Raw genomic sequence first — 24,035 nt, forward strand, 5'->3', positions numbered from 1 at the left:
AAGACATCGTACTCCCCGCAGAGAACCGTAGCGGCACGACCGCCCTCCACCATAACTGGCGCCCAACTGTGCCACACGCCCTCCTGCGTGACCTTGTCGGAGCTTCGGTACCGATAAAGTTATTTTATTTGAGTTTATTTTCCAATTACGTTTTGATCATTTACACGTACGTCAGCGGAATGGAAAGGGATAATCTTATCCTGCCAAGTGGCCACAGCAGGGGGCAATGATGCCACTGCGTGGATTCCAATTGAGTTCTCAGGTCAGGCCTATCTGATCTGCTGGTTCAGGAGATGGCATCAACGTTGCTCAGAATCCTAAACGATGGGAATGGAATCTTGGAGGGATAATAAACCTTTACACTAGAATACCTCCAATCTGTTATGTTATCCTTGAATAACAATATACATCTCGGCACCTACAAATCATACAATAGCATTTAATTAGACTAATTTATTTCATGCAAATTTATTACCATAGCCTGCACTGGCTTTCAGAACACTGTACAGTATATACAACTTCAGAATTCGAATCTTTATCCTGGAGATAAACTTGTAACACATCCTGCAAACGGTGAGCATGTCGTGATGCACCCTTCTCACGGTGGTTCGACAATGTCATGATTCTGAATCACGAGCCGATTCAGAATAATTTTTCTGTCTTAAATTTTACCATCTCACTTGTTCCATATGTTTTGCGTTCTCCTAATTTTCATTCGCTTCATTTGGACATTTACACTTGTTTACACTTACACTTTCAGCAATCAAATAACACTGTCACTTTAAATGGAGATTTATTCAAGGGTCAACATTGCCCTTCTTCCTAGCACATGAATCATTCCTTTTCGATGTCTCAAGTGCTTTGAAAAACGGTCACCAAAACATCTCCTATTATTACTATTTACCTTTTAAGGCCACTTTCTTGACAAATGCGTTGATTTTTGTGTGGTTATTTGCACTTGTGCACCACTGCCAGTGCAGCAGCAACAGTAGTGCTGCGTGACCAACTAATTTGTCCTGCAATCAATACCCGATCCAAACCGTGACGGATCACCCGTGACCTTAATCAAATAGAAAGTCACAATATTTGTTCCCGCGCAGCGTGAACATTGGGTAGTGCACGGCGCACCTTCTTGACGAGCCCCTTGTTATCGTAGCGCTGCACCACGGGCTCCGTGGCCTCGTAGTACGTCTGCAGTCGTGCCTTGAACGTCTCGGCCTTGTCGTCGGCCCGGCCGCTCGTCTTGGCGCGATTCATCAGCCTCTCCATCATCGTCTCCGACGACGCGTTGATGTAGAGCACCAACTTGGGAATGGCGATCTGTGTGTGAGCAGATCGCCATCGAATGTTACTCTCAGTGAATAGACAAAGAAGCCCCCCCCCCCAAAACTGTAACAGCACCAGGGCCCCCCAGGAAACTTAACCCGGCTGTGGCGACGCCACTGACCTTTTTCTCGAACGCCTCGGCCTGGCTGAGCTCTCGGGGGTACCCGTCGATCAGGAAGCCCTTCGCCGAATCCACCTTGAAGAGCATGGCGTCCTTCAGCATCTGCAGAACCGTCTCCTGCAGAACAATGTCAGTTTAGGCCGAGTCAGTCAACCAGGCAAGATTAAGATGTTTTCAGATCCATACAGCCTACAGTCGTTTCAATATGTGCAAAAAAATGTCTATTTGTTTGTGTGTCTCCCTTGTAGGATGAACGTTGAGATTTATAAGGGCAAGGGGTGACCAATAAGGTCTGAATTGGTCTGTAATAAGGTAGGCACTGATAAGGGGTTGACAGGTATGCAGTGGGCATTCATCACTACCAAAACCGCTCCACACAGTATCAGGGCTGTGTGTCTTTTTTTAGTTTGTTGAAGAGGGAGAAAAAACAACCGACGAACATTTCTGTACGAACTGATGTAAGATTTTCACAATGCCGCAAACCGAACCGCCAGTTAAGGAAGTAACAGCAGAGGAGAGTCGGGGGTGGAGGGAGGAAGCATGGGAACTCAATGCCCCAGGGGGGCGCGCGGCTTATGAAACCGCGAATCTGATCGCTTGCGGTCATGCACACGTGGCACAAGAGAGAACGAGAAGGAGAGAGGAAGAGCGTTCTCGTGCACAGAGTCGCTCAGACGGGGGGAGGAGATGATACGTGAGATGACACGTGAGATGGTAAGTGGGGATGATACATGGAGATGATACTTGAGATGATACGTGGGATTGTACATAGAGACATTAGGTAGCAATTGCCAATTTGCCCCAGGCCTCACACAAAAGAGGATCCCACAAAGGGCAGTTCTTTCTTTTCCTCTCTCCCCTCCTTCCCCCTTCCCCAAGTCCCAGAACTTAAGAGCCTCTGGCCGCAGCCCTGAAATGGCAACCCCCACCCACAGCCCCTCCCCTGTATATGCGCGTGTGTGTCTCGCGTGTGTGTCTCGCGTGTGTGTCTGTGTGCGTGTGTCTCGTGTGTGTGTGTGTCTGTGTGCGTGTGTCTCGTGTGTGTGTGTGTCTGTGTGCGTGTCTCGTGTGTGTCTCATGTGTGTGTATCTCTCGCGTGTGTGTCTCATGTGTGTGTCTCATGTCTGTGTGTGTTTGTGTCTCGTGTGTGTCTCGTGTGTGTCTCGTGTGTGTGTGTCTTGTGTGTGTGTCTCGTGTGTGTGTGTCTGTGTGTGTGTGTCGCGTGTATGTGTGTGTGTGTCTCGTGTGTGTGTGTGTATCTCGTGTGTGTGTGTCGCATGTGTGTGTGTCTCATGTGTGTGTCGCGTGTGTGTGTGTGTGTCTGTGTGTGTGTATCGCGTGGGTGTGTGTGTCTCGTGTGTGTGTGTGTATCTCGTGTGTGTGTGTCGCATGTGTGTGTCGCGTGTGTGTGTGTCTCGCACCATGGGCACGAGCTCGCCGCGGGACATTATGGCGTTGAGGCGCTGGCCGCGTTCCGTCCCGGACGTCACCTCCGCACGGAGCAGGTCACCCGTGGAGAGGTGCGTGAAGCCATACTTCCCCACGATGCGCTCGCACTGCGTGCCCTTTCCCGAGCCGGGCCCGCCTATGGGAGGGGCGAGGTGCAACACGTTTCAGTTTGCTTTGTTATGAAAAAAAGAGAATATAGGCTTTTACCCTTTGTGACAATAACACAGGAGGTTTTTAAATTGTTCAAACACCAAATAGACAACACTTATTGCAAGGCTCAGGTTCTGCATTAACCACACACGCTTGGGGGAAGTCACGTGCCCTAGTAATATCTGCGTTGTCTTTGAAGCTGATTCGCCGACACGAGAGGCATCCTTCTTCATGGCCCCGTCTCACCAGCGGCACAGTAAAAGGCAATGCAAACAGCAAAGGTGTCCATAGCTCTTGTTGAGCAGCTACATCTATGAGAACGTTTTGCCAGTACCAAAATGATGAAAAATACAAATAGGTTTTACCCTTTCAGGCAGTGAAACAGGTTTGTTATATTCTTCACAACATGGACTTTCATCCAGCAGTGGATAGCACGTGGCTAATGATGATAACTTCACCATCACAGCCGCTCCATCCCCTCGGGTGCGTGAGTCAACTCGGTATATTAAATTATTTACCAACATTCTGACAAAAAATCGTGAAAGACAAAAACATCCCACTTACCCACAACAAACACGATCTTGCTTTTCTTCAGCTTGTTATCTGCAATGAAATAATATTCCGTATAAAATGATGATTGTAAAATAATGTTGTTAATAATATCATTTGTAATACAAACATTCCACAGAGCCCGTTAGAGGGATAATGTTGATGGCAAAACAACAATATTGCCTTTAAATGTCTATTATAATACCCCCATTTTCTACTGTAATGCAGGCAGCAGTACATCAAGTAAGTTGCTATTTGTGCAGAGCTAAGGGCGTTATTGTCATCTGGGAAACCGAGTTTCCACAAATTGGGCTCATTTCTCAAACAGGATCATACCGAAAACAAAACAAAAATTAGTCTTCACAGTCTTAGAGGCGTTTATAATTTGCAGAAAAATGTTAATTCTGTTCATTTAATCAGCAGTTTACATTTTAGTCTTAGTTTATTCGACATCAACTTGTGAAACGTTTATCAAGTCTCAGGGTCATGTTTTTTCGAGGCACGGCCTCTGGCAGTAGCCAGGCGTTAGCAACCAACACAACAAGAGCAGACTTTGTTTAAGAATTCGGTAAATAAAAAAACCCTCAACAGATCAAGAGCCGCAATGCAACGTGAATAACGTCACGAAGCGGTCCTTGAAGAGCCGCACGTGGCTCCGGAGCGGCAGGTTGCCGACCCCTGGGGGCATCGCTCAGCTCAGGCTCAAGCCGCTCGGCCGCTTCCATCGAGCCACGAGAGCGGCGACTTGGCCTGGCTCAGCAGGAGCCCTGCGTGTGGTGGCTCGGGCCACGCTCATAGCCGGCTCAAGTTCAGCGTGGCTTTGAGCTAGCTCGCATGAGCCAACAGCCAAACCCTCTGTGTGTGTAGATTTTAGTTTAGTTCCCTTAGTAAGGTCGACGAAAGAAGTCATTGATGTAGCCCCACTCTTATTTGTTTAATGGTGCACAATAATCCCCATCCTACCAAAAATTACACTTTCCCAACTAATTACTGTCACTCTAGTTTCATGAACAAAATACACACAGGATGACAACACTGTTAGGTGCTGGTGGAATTCGTCGACCAAAACTTTTACGACCAGCATCATTAGCTGGCGACCAGATCAGCTGGTGTCCAGGCCTGCTGCCCAAGTTCTACAAAGTTTACAAAGAGACAGCTGAAGCCAATAACCAGTTCACCTCGCACTGACTCGCTGCCGTCGGCGCTTGAGATCGCTGCAGACTTTGAATTCCCGCACCCCATCGCTCACTGTAATTCTCTCCAAGTAAGTTGACTTAGAAACTTTCACTCTGCACGGGCCGCTCTTGAGACCTAATCCCAGCTGTAACGTCGTCACGGTGGTAACTGTCAGTAAACATGTATTGCCTAGCAATGGGATAGTCCACTTCCAACGTTTAGTTGGGGGGAGGGGGCAAAGGAAACCTGGTGGGTTACGGAGGCCAAGAACATGGACTTTACCATTATATTTACCTCCAAGTAAACTTTAAACACAATGAACTTAAATTAGTTTGTTTCAGGAGGTAAAGATATAGCCCTGCAATTACTTCCATACGCCACAGGCGGGTCTCCACTAGAGGGAGCCCTCAAGAGGTCACACTCGTGACGCACAAAGTGCCCCACAATGCCATGCTGATCTCGGCAAGAAGCAAAAACCATCACGCGAACTCCGGTCATTATCCTCGCAGCAGCAGCAGCGGATTTTGGATGGCTATCGAACAAAGACGGTCATTGCATCTCACTTTCAGATGCTCTTCTGCGGCCGTCTGGAACGCACTTCCTACCAATATTAGTGTTGTGGGTATAACTTGGAGGGAGACTTCTCTCTTGGAGGCAACGCGTTATTGAGATAAACGATAACAATAACAATAACCGTAACACTAAGGCCTATGGCTCCTGTAACACTACGGGGTACGGCCCCGTTACCCGATAACCTAAGGCGGGTACAGCCTCCCCTCTAGCGGGCCCTACAGGCTCTCACGGATCCTCCGCTACGGGGGCTCGGGGAGGCGAGACTGACCCGGCCTAGCCAAGGTTCGGGTCTCACCGCTGGTCCGCTGCAACCCGGCTCTGACAAGAGCCTCGGCTGAGGGTCCCAGGGTGCTGGCCTCGTCTTCAGACGTCTTCGGGTCTTGAGGAGATGAACACTGCCGGTCCCGTTGAGAGGACCAGCTTTTATACACAAGTTGGTGCTTACCCCACCCCGAACCACACCTTCCCCCGAACCTTCCAGAAGGGTCTGGAAGGTTCGGGAATGAACCGTTGGCCCCCAGCCCTCACCCCTTGGCGGTCTGGGGTCTCTACCTTCGGTCACGGGGTACCCGGGGGGGTGGGGGTGACCCCGGGTGAACCACAACACCACCAGCTCACTCTCACGGCCGCCCCCTATTGGCCTGTGAGGGTGGTGACTATAAGAGGACAGCGATTTGTATGGCGCAACATTCGGGAGCCATTGGAGCTGTGCACTTTTAAACCTGGATTAAAAACCAATTTCTCTCGAACTAAATTTTGTGTTTAGTTTATTGTCCTCCCCCTGCACCTCCGATGAGCACATATGTCTACGTCCGCTGCGATAGAAGTTCAACAAACATACAAGAGGGCATTGTTTACCTACCCTTCCACGCTGGTCAGACATCTTGGAAGAGATGGAAATACCCACACTTTAACCCCACCCTACAACCTGTCGATTGGCTAAGTCTGGAGACCCCGTGTATACTGCTGCTCGGTGTACAGAGACGGGGGAGAGGATGTGACCATGGTTTCCACTGCTGGCCAAGAGACGGAATTGAACCGGCGACCTCTGTATTGCCAGTCCAATGTGTACTGATCATTACACCACCAGGCAGCAGATGAACTGTTAATTAAACTGTGACCTCTGGATTTGTTGGCTTAGTGCCTGAGGTGATTGATCAGCCACACCAGTTTGTAGGTGAAGGGTTGGTCGTATTTAAGGTGCTTATCTGTACAGCTGCAATGGAACTGGCCAGTATCAATACACTCCTAAACACCTCTGTACAATATTTCTCACCTTTGCGCATTTGGTTTGGATACCTTTACACGCACAGGTAGAGTCGATCATTTTATTGCGATGCTTGACCACATGAGATCCATGAACCAAGCGCACTGCTGGTCAGGGCCTGCTCAAGCTGTGCGAGTCGAGGGTTCTTTCACCATACTTCACCACGCTGGTCAGTGTGGGTTGATAATGGTGAGGAGCATATATGTATGTCTGTTTAACTTCTTTGGCACCGTACGTAGCCAACCGTGCTAATCGGAGGTGCGGGGAAGGACAGAGAACTAAACACAAAAAGCAGTTCAAAAAAATGAGCTTTCAATCTACGTGTGAGAGCATTGAAGTACAGCGCCACGATGGATGTTTCTGTACTACACACCGCTGTCCCACTGCAGCCCGGTAAATGCGCAACGTTGGATCAACGTTCCGTTTTTACTGGGAGCCTATAACATGCGTTATGCAGGGTGGGGGTCACCCATTCAAGCACTATCCAGCCTCAAGCCTGCTTAGCTGCCGGAATCTGATGGGATCAGGTGCATTGTGGGTGATGTGGCTGAACGCCTGTACCCATAGGTCACCCAGGAGGGGACAGAAGGTAAAGCTGTCCTCATCTGCTGTGCTTCCCCCACACCGCCAATGAGCACGGTTGACTAACGTACGGTGCAAAAGAAGTCCAACATGCATGCACCTGCCTCCCTGGCAAAGATCACTTACTTTATAAATAAGTAATACTTACTAACACCTCCGACATTTGTCATCTGGGTGCGCCACTGCATGTAACTGTATGTACTACAACGTCTTGGGTACACCCGCACCCATTAGAACGCCCCTGGGAATGATGCACTTTTAAATCGAGATTTAAAACTCATTTCTTCAGAACTGCGTTTTGTTTTACTGTAGCTTGTTGTCCTTTCTCGTATCGCCGATTAGCACGGTTGACCACGTACGGTGCGAAATAAGTTCAACATACATACGTACAATCGTGCAATGGGGGTGGTTGTCATGCACACTGTGACAGATGTTTACAGTTGTCCATCACCACACTTGTCCATCACCGTCTCACTGCTGCTGGCTCTCAGTCGGTCGGTCACATTTGCTAAAATGTATTTTAATGGTGACTGAAGGCAAGAGGCTCACAATGGAACTTTTTGCATAATGCACTGTGTGCTTTCTACACATTTTTTTGTGTGTTGTTGGAAACTTAACAACAATTTTATGCTGGTCGGCATTGTCGGAAATACCCCCAATTCCGTGAAACTTCGACCACCCTGTGCCCGGGGCATGTACACGTCTGCAGTGATCCGCGTGTTTTGCACTAAAAGGCAGAAAAGCGTAAAAAACTCTGAAAGTGAACCAGCAAAACGAACTGTGGTGGCTGGCGCCGTACCTGAAGAGTCCATGCCTCCCCTGTCAGAGGACGCCCGCCGAACCTGGAGCATGGAGGAGAGCGGCACGCGGACAGACACGCCGGGTTAACGATTGCCCCTTAGACCGAGTTTTGGTGAGAACTCCACAGCGTTGCCTCATCGATTACCAACGGCAGGTGCTTATCAACAGTAGACTTAAGATCAAGATTGTGCAACTGTGTGTTACTGAATTGGGTCCGAACTTAGTTGATCCTTTTAAAATCTACACATTTGGTGAGACAGTCTCACTGAGACTGCTTGCGTTGGCAGTGGCGTTCTTGACAAAAACGAACTGGAAAGACGAGTCAATGACTCTATGTGGCCTAAACAAAGAAAATAGTACATACAGTAATATGTGACGTTCTTCATTGCAAACAGGAATGTTATTGACGAAAGTGTTGAGTTATCTTTAAATCTACAGTATTCTCTATGGGTTAGTACTCTCCACATAGATACATACAGTACTGTACCCTGATGTGGATTCCAAGAAAATACATTACCGTTATTGAAATGTAATTGTATTATATTACTATTCTGCTGCGTGTAATATGTACTCATTTCACGAAGCCATTTAAATGTTTATTTAAAAACATTCTGCCCGAACAAACATTCTCAAGAGATGAAAGCTGTTTTAAATTAACACTTTATTTTTGTTTGATGGATTTTTAGACCAACTAGTGTTGGTCTTAGCTTACGTTAACATCTTGCGTTCACATGACTTGATTGCGCCACACAAAGGGAGTCAAACAAAGGGGTCGTTTGAGTCACGTTCATTACTAAATCTCCATTGGGCTGGCACTGCAGAGCCTTGTAAAACTAAAAACCACGCACCAGACACGGACTCAAGTGCAAATTTAACATAAGAATTATACAATGAAGTGTTTAAATACAGCACGCTGCACTATACAACCCCGATAGCCGTCTGGGCTGACAAGCCAAGACAGAGACTGAAGACCAGTTTAGTCGAGATGACGGAGCGCCCACACCCGTGCCTGTGGCTCACCGTCTCTGGCTCTGGTGGCACTGCATGCGACAATAATCGCCTCTTTGTTCAACACTTCAACTCCGACTCTGGTGTCGGACTAAATTAGAAACGTCCATCTCAACACAATGATGTTTTGCTCAGTTGTATTTGCACGATAAAACAGCGAACAAAGCTCCACTGATGAACGCTTGCAAAAGCCACTTCAGTACTGACCAAGTTCGTATTCGTACGGATGAATGTTGAGCCTCTTATGCACCGTACGTATCAAACCGTGCTAATCGGTGGTGCGGGGGGAGGTCACCAAACTGAACACAAAGAAGCAGTTCTAATGAAATTCGTTTTCAATGTAGACGATTTAAAAGTGCATAGCTCTCAGCTGAGGTGTGGACTCGAGTCATGTGACTTGGACTCGAGTCAGACTCGAGTCATGAATTTGATGACTTTAGACTCGACTTGGACTTGCATAACAATGACTTTGTCCCACCTCTGGCTCTCAGTGACTTCCTAATATCGGAAGAACATTCCAGACGGTCGCGGAAGCGCCTCTGAAAGTGCGCAATGCAGTGACCGTCTTTGTTCGATGGCCAGCCACAAACACAGAGGGCACAACAGATACTGACCGGCCACTGACGATGGGTCGCTTGCTGCAGCTGGCGCGCGACGCGTTCGTGCAACTGAACACGTCTGTGCTGCTACTGTCACTTTCCGCTGCAGCGACGACTCCAAGTGCTCTAACTTATTCGCTGTTTCCCCCTTGCCACTGAATTCCGGCTAAGGGCGTTCCTCTCTCGCGAGCACAGGCTGACGTCACCATCTCTTTTTTTTGTGCAAATAGGAGCAGCGTGGGAATGTGAATCTCTGTGACCGCGCGTGGAACAGGACGTGTGGGCTGGGCGCGCGCGCGACACAGAGAGACAGACAGCGCGCGCGTGTGTGCGCGTGTGTGTGTGCGCGTGTGTGTGTGCGCGCGTGTGTGTGCGCGCGTGTGCGTGCGCGTGTGTGCGTGCGCGTGTGTGTGTGCGCGTGTGTGTGTGCGCGCGTGTGTGTGCGCGTGTGTGCGTGCGCGTGTGTGCGTGCGCGCGTGTGTGTGCGTGCGTGTGCGCGCGTGCGTGTGCGCGCGTGTGTGTGCGCGTGTGTGCGTGTGTGTGCGCGCGTGTGTGTGCGCGTGTGTGTGTGTGTGCGTGCGTGTGCGCGCGTGTGTGTGCGCGTGTGTGCGTGCGTGTGTGTGCGCGTGTGTGCGTGTGTGTGCGTGCGTGTGCGCGCGTGTGTGTGCGCGTGTGTGCGCGCGTGTGTGTGCGTGTGTGTGCGCGCGTGTGTGTGCGCGCGTGTGTGTGTGCGCGTGTGTGTTGTGTTGGGGAGCGGTGGTGCAGCGGTTAGCGCGCTGCGCTACGAACCCGGCGACGCGAGTTCGAGTCCTGCTTACGACTATCCGAATCGGTCCTGGGCCTCGCCTAGGTTGACTCAGCCAAAGGTGGCCGAGTGTGGTGCTGGCCACCCACTTCCTCGAGTGCTGTGCCAGCCTTCATAGGTGCTCGTGAACAGCACTTGCCCCTACAATCTGTTAACGGCTATACGAGCGGGGGGGCGGGGTGGGGGGTGTTTGCCTGTGTAAGTGTTTGGCAGGGGATGATACGATTCTGGAACATGCAGGAGGAGAGGCAACATGCACGGAGTGTTACGAGACGGTCGTGGCAGCGGCTGAGGCCCTGGCGCAAGGAAGAGTAATGGGGTTCTCCTCCTCGCCCGACTCCCCCTTAGTAGCCTGGTGCACGAGTCCCCCCTACCTCCCCGTGCAATTGCACTGCCAGCACACCCCATAGCTGAGGCCACTGGAGAGAGGCATGCTGCGGTCATTCAGGTGATACATTGACTCGACATTCCACTCTGTGTTCCGCCTGGGGTTGCCACCTCCAATTCGCACGGGTGGCTACGTACGGTGCAAAAGAAGTTCAACATATGTACATACAAACCAGGACATATCGTGGGAATAAGAATATCTCCCAATATCGGAAGAGGGGGGAGCCACATGTACATTTAGGGGCGCCACGGTGACTAAGATATGTTAACTACCTCGCCTGGTATACAGGAGTCGTAGGTTCGACCCTGACCCTGACGCCTGCTGCTGTATATTTGGAGTTCGCATGTCTCCCCGCGGTCGCTTTGATTTGTCTCCGGGTGCTCCGGTTTTCCCCTCCACATTTAGAAATAGGCGTTTAGAGTGGCGACCTGTGGCCAGGTCGCTATGGCCAACTCGCTTCTACAAAAAGAGCGATATAGCTCCAGTAGGCCTTACCTGGTAAAATAAAAGGTTTAGTTTAGTTTTCAATGCATTGTCTTGAGCGGTGTATAATTGTATTATTGGGCAACTGACAGCAACGAGACTTTCATGCACCAGGACAGCAGTTAGCAGATAAAGCGGCCAACGCTGGGAGACACGCCGGGAGAGGTGGCGACCGCTCGGGTGAGCTGTGGAAGGCTCACCTGCTGTACACTGCGGGTTGGGGAGCTGTGCAAGTCGCCGCCATCGCCGATCAGACTCAAGTCCAGCTCGCTGGGCCCTGCACAGCACAGAACACCGCACCGCGTCATCGTTGCCGGCATCATCAGCCATGTTCAATCCGCTGCTGGATGACAGCCTCCCCAAGCCGCCACCATCTCTCATGATCTTGCAACGGGATAATCCTCCTAGGACGGGCACAGTTTTTTTCATGAAGTAATGGTATTCTGCGCGTGTTATCTAATCCACGGGTTTCTGTATCTCCATACATTACAAGCACTCATATCGCTATGCTTATTTGCACAATTTCCAGATTTTGTTCCAGTTGTATTAATGTTTTGTTTATGAATAATATGCCATCACAGGGAGTACGTGACGATAAAAACAAATATTAGCCACATTGTTATGTTACTCTCTCATATACACGTAGATGTGATTTCAGTTATATGTTATAGACTACTACAACCGGTTCCTTGACCTTAGCGTTTTGAGTGACAGCCATTTACGTAATATAAAATAATTAGATTAAAATTTGTGGCGTTAATCATCTTCAAACATTACAACACCAATTTAAGAGTTTTTCTTCAGCAACTACATCATTGTCTCTATTCTGAGATTGGATTGTTCCAGTAGAATTCTAAATTCATGGGAGATTTAGTCTAAAAGTGGAAATAAGTCAGTATGTTTCAAAAATAAAACTGTTCTCCCAATTGTGTTATGGGCACCATATCAAGAAATTAGAGAAACACCCATTCTGAACTCTCACAGAAAGCCACACTATCACATCAACCATTGTTAGAGAACATACCCTGGAAGGAGGCATTATAGAGCTACTTCTGAGGTCTCTTCGATTTACTCTCATCAACCCCGACTCATTAGCCCTGATAAAGGTTTTCTCGCATGGTGATCAAACCAAAATAAGTTTTAGTCCTCAGAAATGTAGCCAAATTAAATGAATAGCTAAATGTAAATAAAATTATATTATTTTTTTCTCCTTCGAGATGAAAGCTTAGTGAAGGAAGTTCTGCATGTTTGTTGGGAAAGAGGCCAAGACAAAAAAAATCTGCTTCACGAATTGAAGCAAAGGGAGGGGTGTGTAAAGTAAAATCAATAAGCAAGCTCAAGATGGGATGGAGTGATTTAGAGCCACAGACCTGCCATTTGGCAGTGGAGTGAAGAGAGAGAGTCCGTCATTGGCGATGGGAATGCAGGATCTTCGTGCTGCTAGCTCAGCACTCTCACGTGATAACAACTCTTTGAGCCAGACGACGACCGCCAATATCACTACAGTATCTTTAATGCACAGACTGGAAATGCTTGGCCACGGCCGTAATTTGCAAACGCTGCCTAATAACTAAGAAATAAATACGTGGCTTGAACCTGGTTTAAAAAAAATAGATAAACAATCAAAGTTTAAATCGACTGAGCCAACTCAGTTTTGTCTGCTTGCGAGCAGGGCTTGGTTCGAGGAGAAGTGCACAGCGGCTTCTGGTTCAGTAGAGGGCGCTCTCTTGACGCGCTATAGGGTCGTCAGTCGATAGAGGGAGCAGTGGAGTAACGGCGCAGACGCGATGCCGTGTGGATGTGCGTGTGGATGTGCTCAGTGCCCAAGTGCCGGGAGGTCGCCGTGGGTGGGCCAGAAGTCAGGGCGCTGAGCTGACTCCACGGGCGGCGGGGGGATCCTGAAATTTTAAGATTTTTTTAAAAGGGCCCCAAATTAATAATACAAATAGGAGTATACTGCAAAAAAAACAACGATTAAAATAAAGAACCATAAACGGTAAAAAAAAAGCACCTTGTGTTTTTCACGGTAAATGTCAACAACAAAAATGTGTTGGGTTTCAAGGGAGGCTTCTGCCTCCATCTCGCCCCCCGCCCCTCCCCCCGCCCCTCCCCCCGCTGCCTTTGGTTCCACCAGCGACTGCCACCGCTGCGATCCTGTGCTTGAAGTCCGGCAGACTCCTGTGATGACGACAACGGGCTCGAAAGTGCAGTCACTTGGTGGTCCCTGCCCGCTCTATGCCCGGAAACAGTTGGGAATATTTGGCTGCTACAAATATCCACGTGATAAGCCACGTTGGTGAGCTATCACCTGTTGCCAGGTCGCTTCTGAAAAATAGATACGCAGCTCACTGGGCCTTACCTGGTAAAATAAAAACAATTGAATACACTAGTTTAGTTTTTAATGACTGCACACAAAAACATCGAATAATATTTGGTCCCGCAGGTAGACAGGGATTAGAGAAAGATGAGAGGAGAGAGGTAGGCGAGTGTGTGTAGGGGAGTAGAGTGAGATGAGAGGGGAGAAGTAGAGCGTTTGGATGGGAGGAGAGTGAGATGAGAGGATAGATCGGGGACGAGTAGTTGGGGGAAGTCTAAGAGGGTGAGTGCCACCTTGTCGTTGAAACATTGCGAGGTAATAGAGGGGGCTATGGGGACTGTGACTGGTCCAGTGCTCTTTATGAGGTCAAACTTCTCGGCCTCTCACCTGTGCTCATTCTCTTTCATGCTCAGGGCAGTGCTAGACCAGCCATGTCTGGCCCAGGCATTCCCACGGAATTCAGCCACCCAGGTCATCCTGTGTGACATTATTCATCAGTAGTCACCATGGCCGGGCAGAGCCCTAACCTCGCACAACCACGTCACTGACAGAATGCCTGGGTGAGTCTTGTGAGGGTAACATCTCAAATGCTGGCCCTGAGGTGTTCACAGCAGTTCGAGATGCCTGTGGCAAGACTCGATCTGGCTGCTGTCTCATCATAGTCTAGCAATGTGCTCCTATTGCACAAGCAGCGTGGGGCAGACGAGCTTTTATTCATGGCGTGTTTCTGCAATCGAATGACAAAAGGGACAATATAGATACAGTATATGGATACAAATGTCGCTAAATCTGTGAAGGATGGCGAAGAATTGGGGATGCCTTCACGCAGCAGTGGATTCAGCATGGCTGGCGATGGTGATGATGCTGATGATTGGGGCTGGGATGGAGACTGGCTGCATTGACTCGGGATGCAAGGAAATGCGACTATTGTCAGGTCCTTTGTCATGCTAAACAAGCCTCACTTTGACAGGCAAGACCTGGTTAACCTCAGTTACATGGGTGACATCCGTTTACGTAATATAATACAAGTACTTTATTAATGATGCATAGGCCTTTGCCAGTCCAATGTTGAATGGAAGCCTTCCGACGCCGCCGTGTGAGTCATGGGGCTCGTTTGAACATACTTCACCGCGCTGGTCAGTGCTAGTCGGCGAATGGGAGGGGGCTCTGGGGGCAGCTCACATGTCGCTGGTAGTCGTAGTCCGGAGTCAACTTCGGCTCGCAGGGCTCATGGTGAAATTCGCAAGCCACTGCGCAATAGTATCCATGTTCAGTGTGTAAGCAGATTACTGTCACTTAGTATATGTCACTAAATACGTTGATTTAAAACATATATCGTCTAAATTGATTATAAAAAAATACAAGTGGGGAAACGCGATTTCAGCAGCTTGGGTGAATGTGAGGACAAGCGGAGCACGTGAACCTGCACCACGGTCACAGCAAGGCGCTGTTACGGCGACAAAATCATCAGGCGTTCATTTGAATAAAGTAATTGTCAGATAAATCAATAAATTAGAATACGTTACTTTGAGAATAATATATATGGGACTACGTTTATTTTAATCAATAAAGTAAACCCTTCAAAATAAACTGTCCCAACACTGCCCATTGAACAGGCACTGTTCACTTATTTGCATCAAGTGATCCAGTTCCAGCAGGTGGTGCTTATTTTAGCAACCCTGATGATGATGGGTCTAGCGAGTTTTTACACACTCTTGCCATTCATGTATAAAGATATGAAGATAAAGGCGCAGCGCCGTAACTGCTGGCTGGAAATTGCTGGCAGAAGAATTGCCTCCACTCGAGGGATGTCCAGAGATGCCCCTCGAGAGAGTATTTGGCCTACTCTTCTACACTGGTCGGATTGTCTTTGAAGAGGTGGGAGTACCCACGCTTTACCCCACCACACGCGAACTGCCGAACGACTCCATCTGTGTTCATGGTGAGCTTCTCTCGCACCGTGCGGATCCGACCGTGCTCATGGGACGTGCAGCAGTCACCGTGGCGTACCCATCTATACCGCTGGCTGGACAGAAACGAAAGTCGAACTTGCGACCTCTGATTGCCAAGACGCGAGCCATCATACCATGGCAGCGTCCCGTTCCCTTGTGCCTCGTGGAGCATCGCGGTGTCCACCGCGATCATCGTCACTCACGAGGGACTACCGAGAATAGAAGAAGACGAGATTTGAATGACGTTGAATTCACAATGAAGGGGGAAGGTCGCGTTAAGTTGGCGTTCCCCTGTCGCAACTCTGCTGAATTGCTGCTCTACTGGCCGAGTTGCCCTTGAAGAAGATCCGCACGGCTCAATTGGCTTCACTCGGGCAATAAACTTCTGACTGGCCGAAAGAGAGGGAGAACAAAACTAATTGCTACACTTGATTCATTTCCACATTATTTTTTATAGCTGGTGTCAAAAACTTTGAGCAGTTAGTGCTCAAAGCTGGCAAGCTACGCACATCGCGGAGGAACAGATTGTTTGGTGTCGAGGCATTACACGCGGCAATTAGAAGCGAGAACATTGTTTGTTTTGGAGCTGTTGTTAATAAGCTGACAAGTCACACAAACTCAACTCGTTAATCAGTAACACTGTGGCCCCAAAAAGAAACAAGTAAACCCGTAAAAATAAAGTTTTTCACTATAAATCCTTTATATGCGTGGCGGCGAACTTAATATAAAGGATTTAAAAATATATTCGCCTGTGGAGGACGCGGGGATCGATCCCGCGACCTTTGGCATGGGAAGCGAGTGCACTACCAACTGCGCTACTCCGCCACGGCCTGTGGAGGGGTTACGCTCTGGGCTCTTACACTCTGACGTTCAGCCAAAGCCATGAATGCGTTCTATTTGAATATATGTAAAATAAAAAAAATTTGCCTAAAAAGTGTAAAATTTTGGGAATTGTTTTTTCACGAACAATAATTGTCTGGCACAACGAGTCTGTGTGGAAAATGTCAGCTCGATTGGATCACGGGAAGTGGGTTAAAAAACGACCGAAAGATTTGCACGGTCCTAAGCAAGCAAGCAAGCACGCGAACTTAATATAAAGGATTTAAAAAGAAATATATAATAGGCATTTATTTTGGTAATGGCTCTGCTGTGGAGGGCCACTGCCTGAGACGTCGTGTATATGCGATGTGTGTTGAGTTGTTTGTAATGTATGCCTTATGCGCCACTGGCCAATGCAGCATCAATAAAAAAATTGGTAAATTAAATTGAGTCAAGTCTTCAAAATGTGCCACTTAAAACTTTGGGTGGGAAAGCTGAAAATGTAAATGCTGTGTTGTGTAGTGGTCATGAAATGGAAAGGGTTGTCAACAAAAACCGTGGGGTATTTGTTTGTGTGTTAGCCTTGACCGGGATTCAAACTCAGGATGCCAGGTTCATAGCGCACCAATTACCAAGGATAACTTTTACCATAAATAGTTACTGAAACATACCACTCGCAATGTGAGAACCACGTAGGCAAGGTGTGTAAATGTGGTGGCGGGTGTACGTATATTTATGTTGAACGTCTTTCGTCGCCAACTGTGCTCGTCAGAGGTGCGGGTGAAAGCGCTGTTACAGCAGAGCAGGAGGCAAATAAAAAATAAATCCACTCGGAGTGTCTCTGACGCCCGTTCCGTTGCCCGGTTTTGTTCACCCGGTGAACACATCGCACTGCTCACTCGTGAACATTGTTCACCAAAACACTCAATTCGGTCTCGGTGAACCCCATTCGCACTGACCCGCAGGATCGCCTCTTGGCTTGGTGTTTGCCTCTGGTGTATACATTCTGGGTGGCAAATGTCAAACTTGCCTCAATCAAATCACCCCGGAATGCACCCCATCTCATCAGATCTCGAAAGCTAAGCAGGGTTTAGCCTGCTTCGTCCTTGGATGGGCGGCCACCACGCGTAATAACAGGTGCTGTAGGCTCGCTGCGAGGCTAAGTTGTAGCAGTAGAAGGCAGTGCAGCAAACTCGATTGTTGTACTGTACCTCTAGGTTCCCACGTTGATTGTCCTCACATTCACCAATTGGCACTGGCCGGCGTGGTGAAGTATGGTTATATAACGCACGAGACCTAATAATGAATAAGCATTTCTTGGCAAGCCTGTATGGCAAGCATCTTTAGGAGTTTTTAATGGTAATCACTTGTGCACTTAAACCCTCCTTTGACTTTCTTTCATCGGCGTCGTTATCTATCGAGAGACTGCAAGAGGTGTCATGCAGAGAAGCCCTAACCTGTCTCTGCCACGTTGGATTTAAATTGCATTGTCGCCCAATTTTGAGCAAAGCAGCACCCCACAGACTATGCAGCAGCTCCAGATGCCCTACCGCAGTGCACACAACGTCGAGCCAATTACAGCACATCACAAATTTAATCATCGCTCCCAGAATTAAACAACCGTACCGCGAGCAAGCGAGAAAACGTTTAAAACATTTGTAGAAGATTATTAAAACTCCGCTTAAAAAATATTTGACCGCTCGCGTTTTTACGCTCGTTTGCAATTTGAACAATTTCAGGACGTTGATTTCCGCGGGGGGTTGTAGTTGTTGTAGGTTGTAGTCGTTTAAACTCACCAGCCTTCGCCAACGGAGAAAATAATCGCACCCCGCGGGGTGAGATCACTCGGAGCAGCAGCGAGCCCCTCATTGTCGAGTCTTGGCCTCAAAGCGGACGAGCTCCAAGGAGTGATTTTTTTAACCCACAAACCTACGTCCCACGAGACTGTCAGCAAAAACTCGTCTCTCCACGTCTCGCGTGAGCTCGGCCTTCTTGAAGCCACTCTTTCATGCCCCCCACGCCCCCCTCCCCCCCACCACGAGCACACCTTGTGCTGGCTTTGTAAAATAAAATCTAGTTGTCCCTAGCAGTGGCAGTCCCGTGGAATGCTAACGGGGGGGGGGGGGTCATTTGGTGTCAGAGTCTCGTTCGGTTCCCTGCTTGGTCACAGCGGAATAGTTTGCGAGCTTTCTTGGTGGCACGCGCATAGCGGCACGGCCTGAAGAAACCAGCCGCATCTCAGGTGGAGGAAACTTTTTAAAAAACAAAAAACCGGACCACACAACGGTTGCTGGTGCCTTGGCTACATATGTCATGGTGGGGGGTGGGGGGGGGGTGAAGTTGACAGCCGGAGAAATTTGGTTCGTGAGACCTCGAGTCGCAACGTTTCTGTCGTGATGGTCACGTTTCATAAATTAATTATCCAGCATCAATATCTAATCAAACATCATAACAGCTGGCAATTGCTTTAACTGACTTACAATGCACGTGCGAAATGTGATCTGCGTTTTTTTGTTTCTTTCAGTGCCTCCACAACTTGAGTATCTTCCGAAACGTATAATTATTGAATAATTATACATATGGGTTAACTAGATCGCAAATACTTTAACCAGCATTTTGCATAATTCTGATAACTGAAAACGATTTGAAGCACAGCAACGATGTTCCGGTGGAGCGGTGGCGCAGCAGTTTGTGCCCTTCGCTATGAACCTGCACACCTGAGTTCAACTCCCAGCCTGGGTAGACAATTTGCTATGAATCGAGCAATCGAAGATTGAGCCCCGGTCACAATGAACGCAGGTGGTGAGTGATATCAAAACGAGTCCTGGATCCCCCGTTCAAGAACCCGCGTGATGAAGTATGGTGGGACAACCCACATCCTGCACAGTGTGGGGAGGCCTTCATGCAACGGTAGATTGACAAAAGGGTTGCACATTATTATTATATTTATTCTCGTGATCCCTAACAATGTTCCACGTGTTGGTAATAGATCATGGTGGCTGTTGTGTGTTTGCCTATGATGCCACTCTAAAGTGAGTGCTGTATGTGGGTAGATCCGGAGAAAATCCAGACACACAATGGGAGAACATTCAAACTCTGCACATATTTAAAAACCTAATTGCAGCAAATATGACAGAGACTGCACCTTTGAAACCGGACAAATCTGAAATATTGAGAAACAATCTTATCGACCGATGCTAGAATGCGCGTCTGTGTTTGGGCTGCCAATATGCATGGTACTGTTCATGATCCACGGTTCTCGTACAGGTCCGTTTCGACGCAACACTGTCGTCTCGTGGTTAGCATTGGCCATTTCATTTTTTACGAATCTTTTTTTTGCGGACGCAATATTTTTTTAAAATACAAACTCTAATATTTGAAGTTGTAATTAAATAGCTGTTATTCTTTAAATTAATGCTTTAGAAAATGTGCTCATTTTTTCCTGAGTAATGGGTGGCATGGCGAGTCTATGGAAGCACCGTCATTGTCGCAGTCGCGCGAATGGTTTCATTATTTTCCATGCAACCAACAGCGTGTGCGTCAATAAGTGCCGTAGACCAGAAAGTTGTAATGATCATAGGACTTGCGGCAGGCTTACGTCGAGTGCATCGCAGTTGAATAACCTTTTTTGAGTACTCTCTATACGCACCGCAAGTGCAAAAGAGCACAAAAGCAATGCGAAAACGATGCGAAGTGAAATCACAAAGTGAGAACAACGTCAATAACAAATGCGACGTGAAGCCTGCCATTGGCACACGCCAGTCGCCTGCTGTGAAAGGACGAGAGAGAGACAGAGAATGACCCAGAGGTGCGAGCAGAAACCACGGGAAAGGCAGCAGTCAGGCGGAGGGCCGGGGCCAAATTCCGCTACCCCCCCCCCCCACCCACCCAAGCTCTGCGGTCCTCTATATATAAAGGCGTTATCAGTCAATTGATGATTGTTTACATTAGGGAGGAAACCGAAGCACCAAGAGAAATCCCGCGCTTGTGAGGGGGCAACACTCAATCCCGTACAGACAGAACAGATGGAGTCCATGTTTTCTGTACCGACAGCTCCTGGCGAGTCAGATTATTTGGTGACCAACCCCCCCCCCCTCCCCTCCACAGTGTTGGATTACAGGTGCGCATTGCCACCACCCCCCGGTTTTATGGGAAACTGAGATCGCGATAATCGCCACATCATGGCGAGACGTCATCTCGCTTACCTGGTGTGCAGGAGGTCGTGACTTCAGCCCGACCCTGACCGTGCATGCTGTATATTTAGAGTTTGCATGACCCCTCTCTCTCTCTCCCCGTGGTCACGTGTCTTCTTATCCCAGTCCTCCGGTTTTCTCTCCACATTTAGAATCAACGTCATGCGTTTGGATCATCTGGCCGCTGCTTTAAATTCCCACATGTGATGATGTCAGCCACTTCGATGAGCTTTCATATGTGGCCAGGTCGCTCAAAGTTGAGCTGGCGTAACTTGGTAAATGAAATAGTAAAAATAAAGGTTTAGTATCATGGAAAATGACATTGCGGCAAAACCAATGCATACTGGCAAGAACCCATGGATAGACACCTGCGCTATGCAAGAAAGAACAAGGAACAAAACTTTTCCAGTGTCAACATGGGGAGAGAGTAAGTACAGGATCGTTTTTTTTTTTCAGATAATTTTGTCCCTTTCATTGGACATTTTTCTTTCCACGTGAAATGAGTGCTGTAGAATGTTGATGTTTTCCCTCCACAGATTTCGCACAGTGGCCATGGTTGGTTGGTCACTGGAACATTTGTCCTGTGAGGCCGACCCTAACTAACTACGAACTATTTTTTTTTCATCAGGTAAGGCCCACTGGGCTATGTGGCTCATTTTCAGAAACGACCTGACCACAAATGATAGCTCAACGAAGTGGCTTGTCATGTGGAAATGTACAGCAGCCAAATACTCGAAACGCGTGGATCTAAATGTGGAGGGAAAAACTGGAGGACCAGGAGAAAAATCCACAGAGACCACGAGGATTACTTGCAAATTCTAAATATACAGGTGTCAGGGTCGGCATTTAACCCATGACCTCCTGTATACCAGGCGAGGTAGTTAACATCTCGCCACCGTGGCGACCCTAGAGAAAAATAAATTGCCGGACGATTCGAGTTTAGAGTGTGATGGCTCATGGCTCGGTTCCACCGTGATAACGGCCTTGATGGGTCTACAATTGCACAAGTGCGGAACTTTGCTGAGCTGAGCTGACCTCGGAAACCCCTGTCTACGTAACACTGCACATATCGCACCGAATAGAAACCAGTTGCTCCTAGACGCGTGCAGACTCGCGGAATGAGACCTGACATCACCTGCATGCCTGTCCCCCGAGTGTGACTATGCAAGTATTGGTACAGAGCGCTCATGCACTGGCTCAGATGATGCCACTTAAAAGGGACATGACCGCGGCGCTGACGTCACGAGGACCGCCGGTTCGAGCTCGTCCGAGCATTCCTCGGCTGCGTGACAACGCAGCTGAGAACATTCTCACCCCAGCTGAGGACCGCCAGACGTGAGGAAATGCCAAGTCCAGCTCGCTGGTGTCGAGGCCAGATTTGTGCTGAAAGTTCAGGTCAGTGTCCTCTATTTAGGCAGGTGAAGGAGCACAGAGACACATTGAACAGTTCTTTTTTCTTGACTTAAAGCTTTCGTGACTGCAGGAATTCATATTCTTTAGGTGTGATTGAAACGTCGAAGTTTTTTGTTATTTTGTTTGAACCATCTACGTGACTTTACCGAAGGGCCCAAGGAATCGTTTTTTTTTTAACCAGGTGAGGCCCCACTGAGCTCTATAGCACTTTTATCAGAAGCGAGCTGGCCACACATTATAACAGCTCAACGAAGTGGCTTATAACGTGGAAATGTATAGCGATCCAAGGGCGTGTATTCTAAATGTGGAGGAAAAAGATTGGAGTACCTGGAAAAAAATCCACGTGATCACGGGGAGAACATGTAAACTCCAAATATACAGGTGTCAGGGTCGGGATCAAACCTACGACCTCCTGTATACCAGGCGAGGTAGTTAACATCTCGCCACTGTGGCACCCAGATATATGATCTGGTGGAGGTGGCTAACACGCATATAGCCTAGGTTAAAATCCTGGTTTCTGCCGCTGCCTGTGATTATACCGGGTTCTTTAGTGTTGTGAGTTCATTGGTCTCAGCCTGGTTACCAATCATCCCCACAGAGATCCACAGATTCACAAGGAGACCCAAGGACTCACACAGATTGCGCTGTGAGTCAATCAGCATCTCAGGTTTCGTGATTTGATGGTCTCAGCATTCGCGCAGGATCCACGGCCAGGGTGGAAGGTGGGGGGAGGGGGGTTTACGTCACCACAGCGCACTTGGCCACGCCATAGGAATCAAGCCTGGCAGACATGAATCCAGCCAGCAAAACTTTTTCCCATATAGTAAGATAATGATTCCAATTATAGAGCACCCAACATCGAGTATACACAATATAATGCACTGATATTATCAGATCTCGGATGCTAAGCAAGAATGAGCCTTGATAAGTACTTGGATCGGTGCCAAAAATGCAGTTTTAATGATTAGCCGCCACATTTCCAGCCGTGGGTGATGCCGCACATTCACTGTTGTGCCGTCTTGACCAACTCGCGCACACCATGCACTGCATGGTCAAATGCCGCACATGTCCTGGATGGTGTAGGGAGGTCCTCAATATTAATATACCATCTGATTTTCGGCAGGCGCTGGGTGGATTATCACGTCACAGGATCATGAGCGGTGACGGTGGCTTGGGAAGGCATTCATCCAGCAGTAGACTGATGGTGGATAATTGAGGATGTCTATAATCAGTATGTAACGATACATATTAATTGGCAAATTAGTTATGCTCACAAAACTTGACCTTAACCGTGCGTGTAAGAACACATTATTTCGTGCAAATGAAAATCATATGCAAATGTAATGTTAATATTACATGTTGCTAATGGCACGGACAAAACTGTCCAAAGATTAATAAAAAATATATATATATAGTACGTAAATAGAAAAAAACGTGTAAGATACAAACAAGACAAAATAAGGTTCGTTATTGAATTTAATGACAACCAAGAATCAGGAGAGTTCACCGAATCACTTGGGGGGAGCCAGGATTGTGAATCAGTAATCGCCGTATCTATTATTAGCTTGCTATGCAATATGGACTATCACCTATTATATATATTTCAAGGCCACAGTGTTATATTATTGACGAATGTGTTGCGCTTATTTTCTGTTATCTTATCTTATACTCTTTGGTTTTTTCGGTAAAGTCACGTAGGTAAAAAATGTAACAACAACAACTTAACGTCGCCAATCGAGAACGGTGACTGCCACATGCACGATTTATCCTTGCTCATGTCTCCCCGATCTCTATTGCTCTTTGACGCTTTCACGTGGCGAATATATTGTCGCTGTGTCCACCCTGCTAACCGGGGCGCGCGGAATAATTCCCGCCGTGGGAAATGGCACCGGTGCCGTCTTGCTGAGACGATACGCAGGAGGTCGTGGGTCCGATCTCGACCCTGACGCATATATGTTTGGAGTTTGCATGTTCTCGCCGTGGCTGCGTGGATATTTCTCCGGGTCCTCCGGTTTTCCCCCCCACATTAAAAAAAGTGCGTTTAGAGTATTTAGTTGCTATAAA

General features: G+C 48.1%; 1 protein-coding gene across 4 annotated transcripts in view; it reads right to left on the minus strand.

Moving 5' to 3' along the window:
* Positions 1–24,035, minus strand: part of LOC133354675 (adenylate kinase isoenzyme 1-like) — a 44,903-nt gene that overhangs the window by 1,000 nt on the left and 19,868 nt on the right. The window contains exons 1-7 of one of the 4 annotated variants that reach the window (XM_061571718.1): positions 18,162–18,337; positions 11,478–11,554; positions 7,993–8,035; positions 3,611–3,649; positions 2,869–3,032; positions 1,448–1,564; positions 1,129–1,320 (exon numbers count right to left, since the gene is read on the minus strand). In XM_061571718.1, coding sequence (XP_061427702.1) covers positions 1,129–1,320; positions 1,448–1,564; positions 2,869–3,032; positions 3,611–3,649; positions 7,993–8,035; positions 11,478–11,554; positions 18,162–18,234 — 705 coding nt within the window. In that variant the 5' untranslated portion in view covers positions 18,235–18,337. Of the gene's footprint in view, positions 1–1,128; positions 1,321–1,447; positions 1,565–2,868; positions 3,033–3,610; positions 3,650–4,773; positions 5,747–7,992; positions 8,036–9,616; positions 9,792–11,477; positions 11,555–18,161; positions 18,338–24,035 lie in introns of those variants that run through there. The other 3 variants (XM_061571717.1, XM_061571720.1, XM_061571719.1) reach the window with 3 other exon arrangements.

The sequence above is a fragment of the Lethenteron reissneri genome, chromosome 48 (assembly GCF_015708825.2).
Source record: "Lethenteron reissneri isolate LAM-NWPU_2019-01 chromosome 48, ASM1570882v1, whole genome shotgun sequence".
Classification (NCBI taxonomy): domain Eukaryota; kingdom Metazoa; phylum Chordata; class Hyperoartia; order Petromyzontiformes; family Petromyzontidae; genus Lethenteron; species Lethenteron reissneri.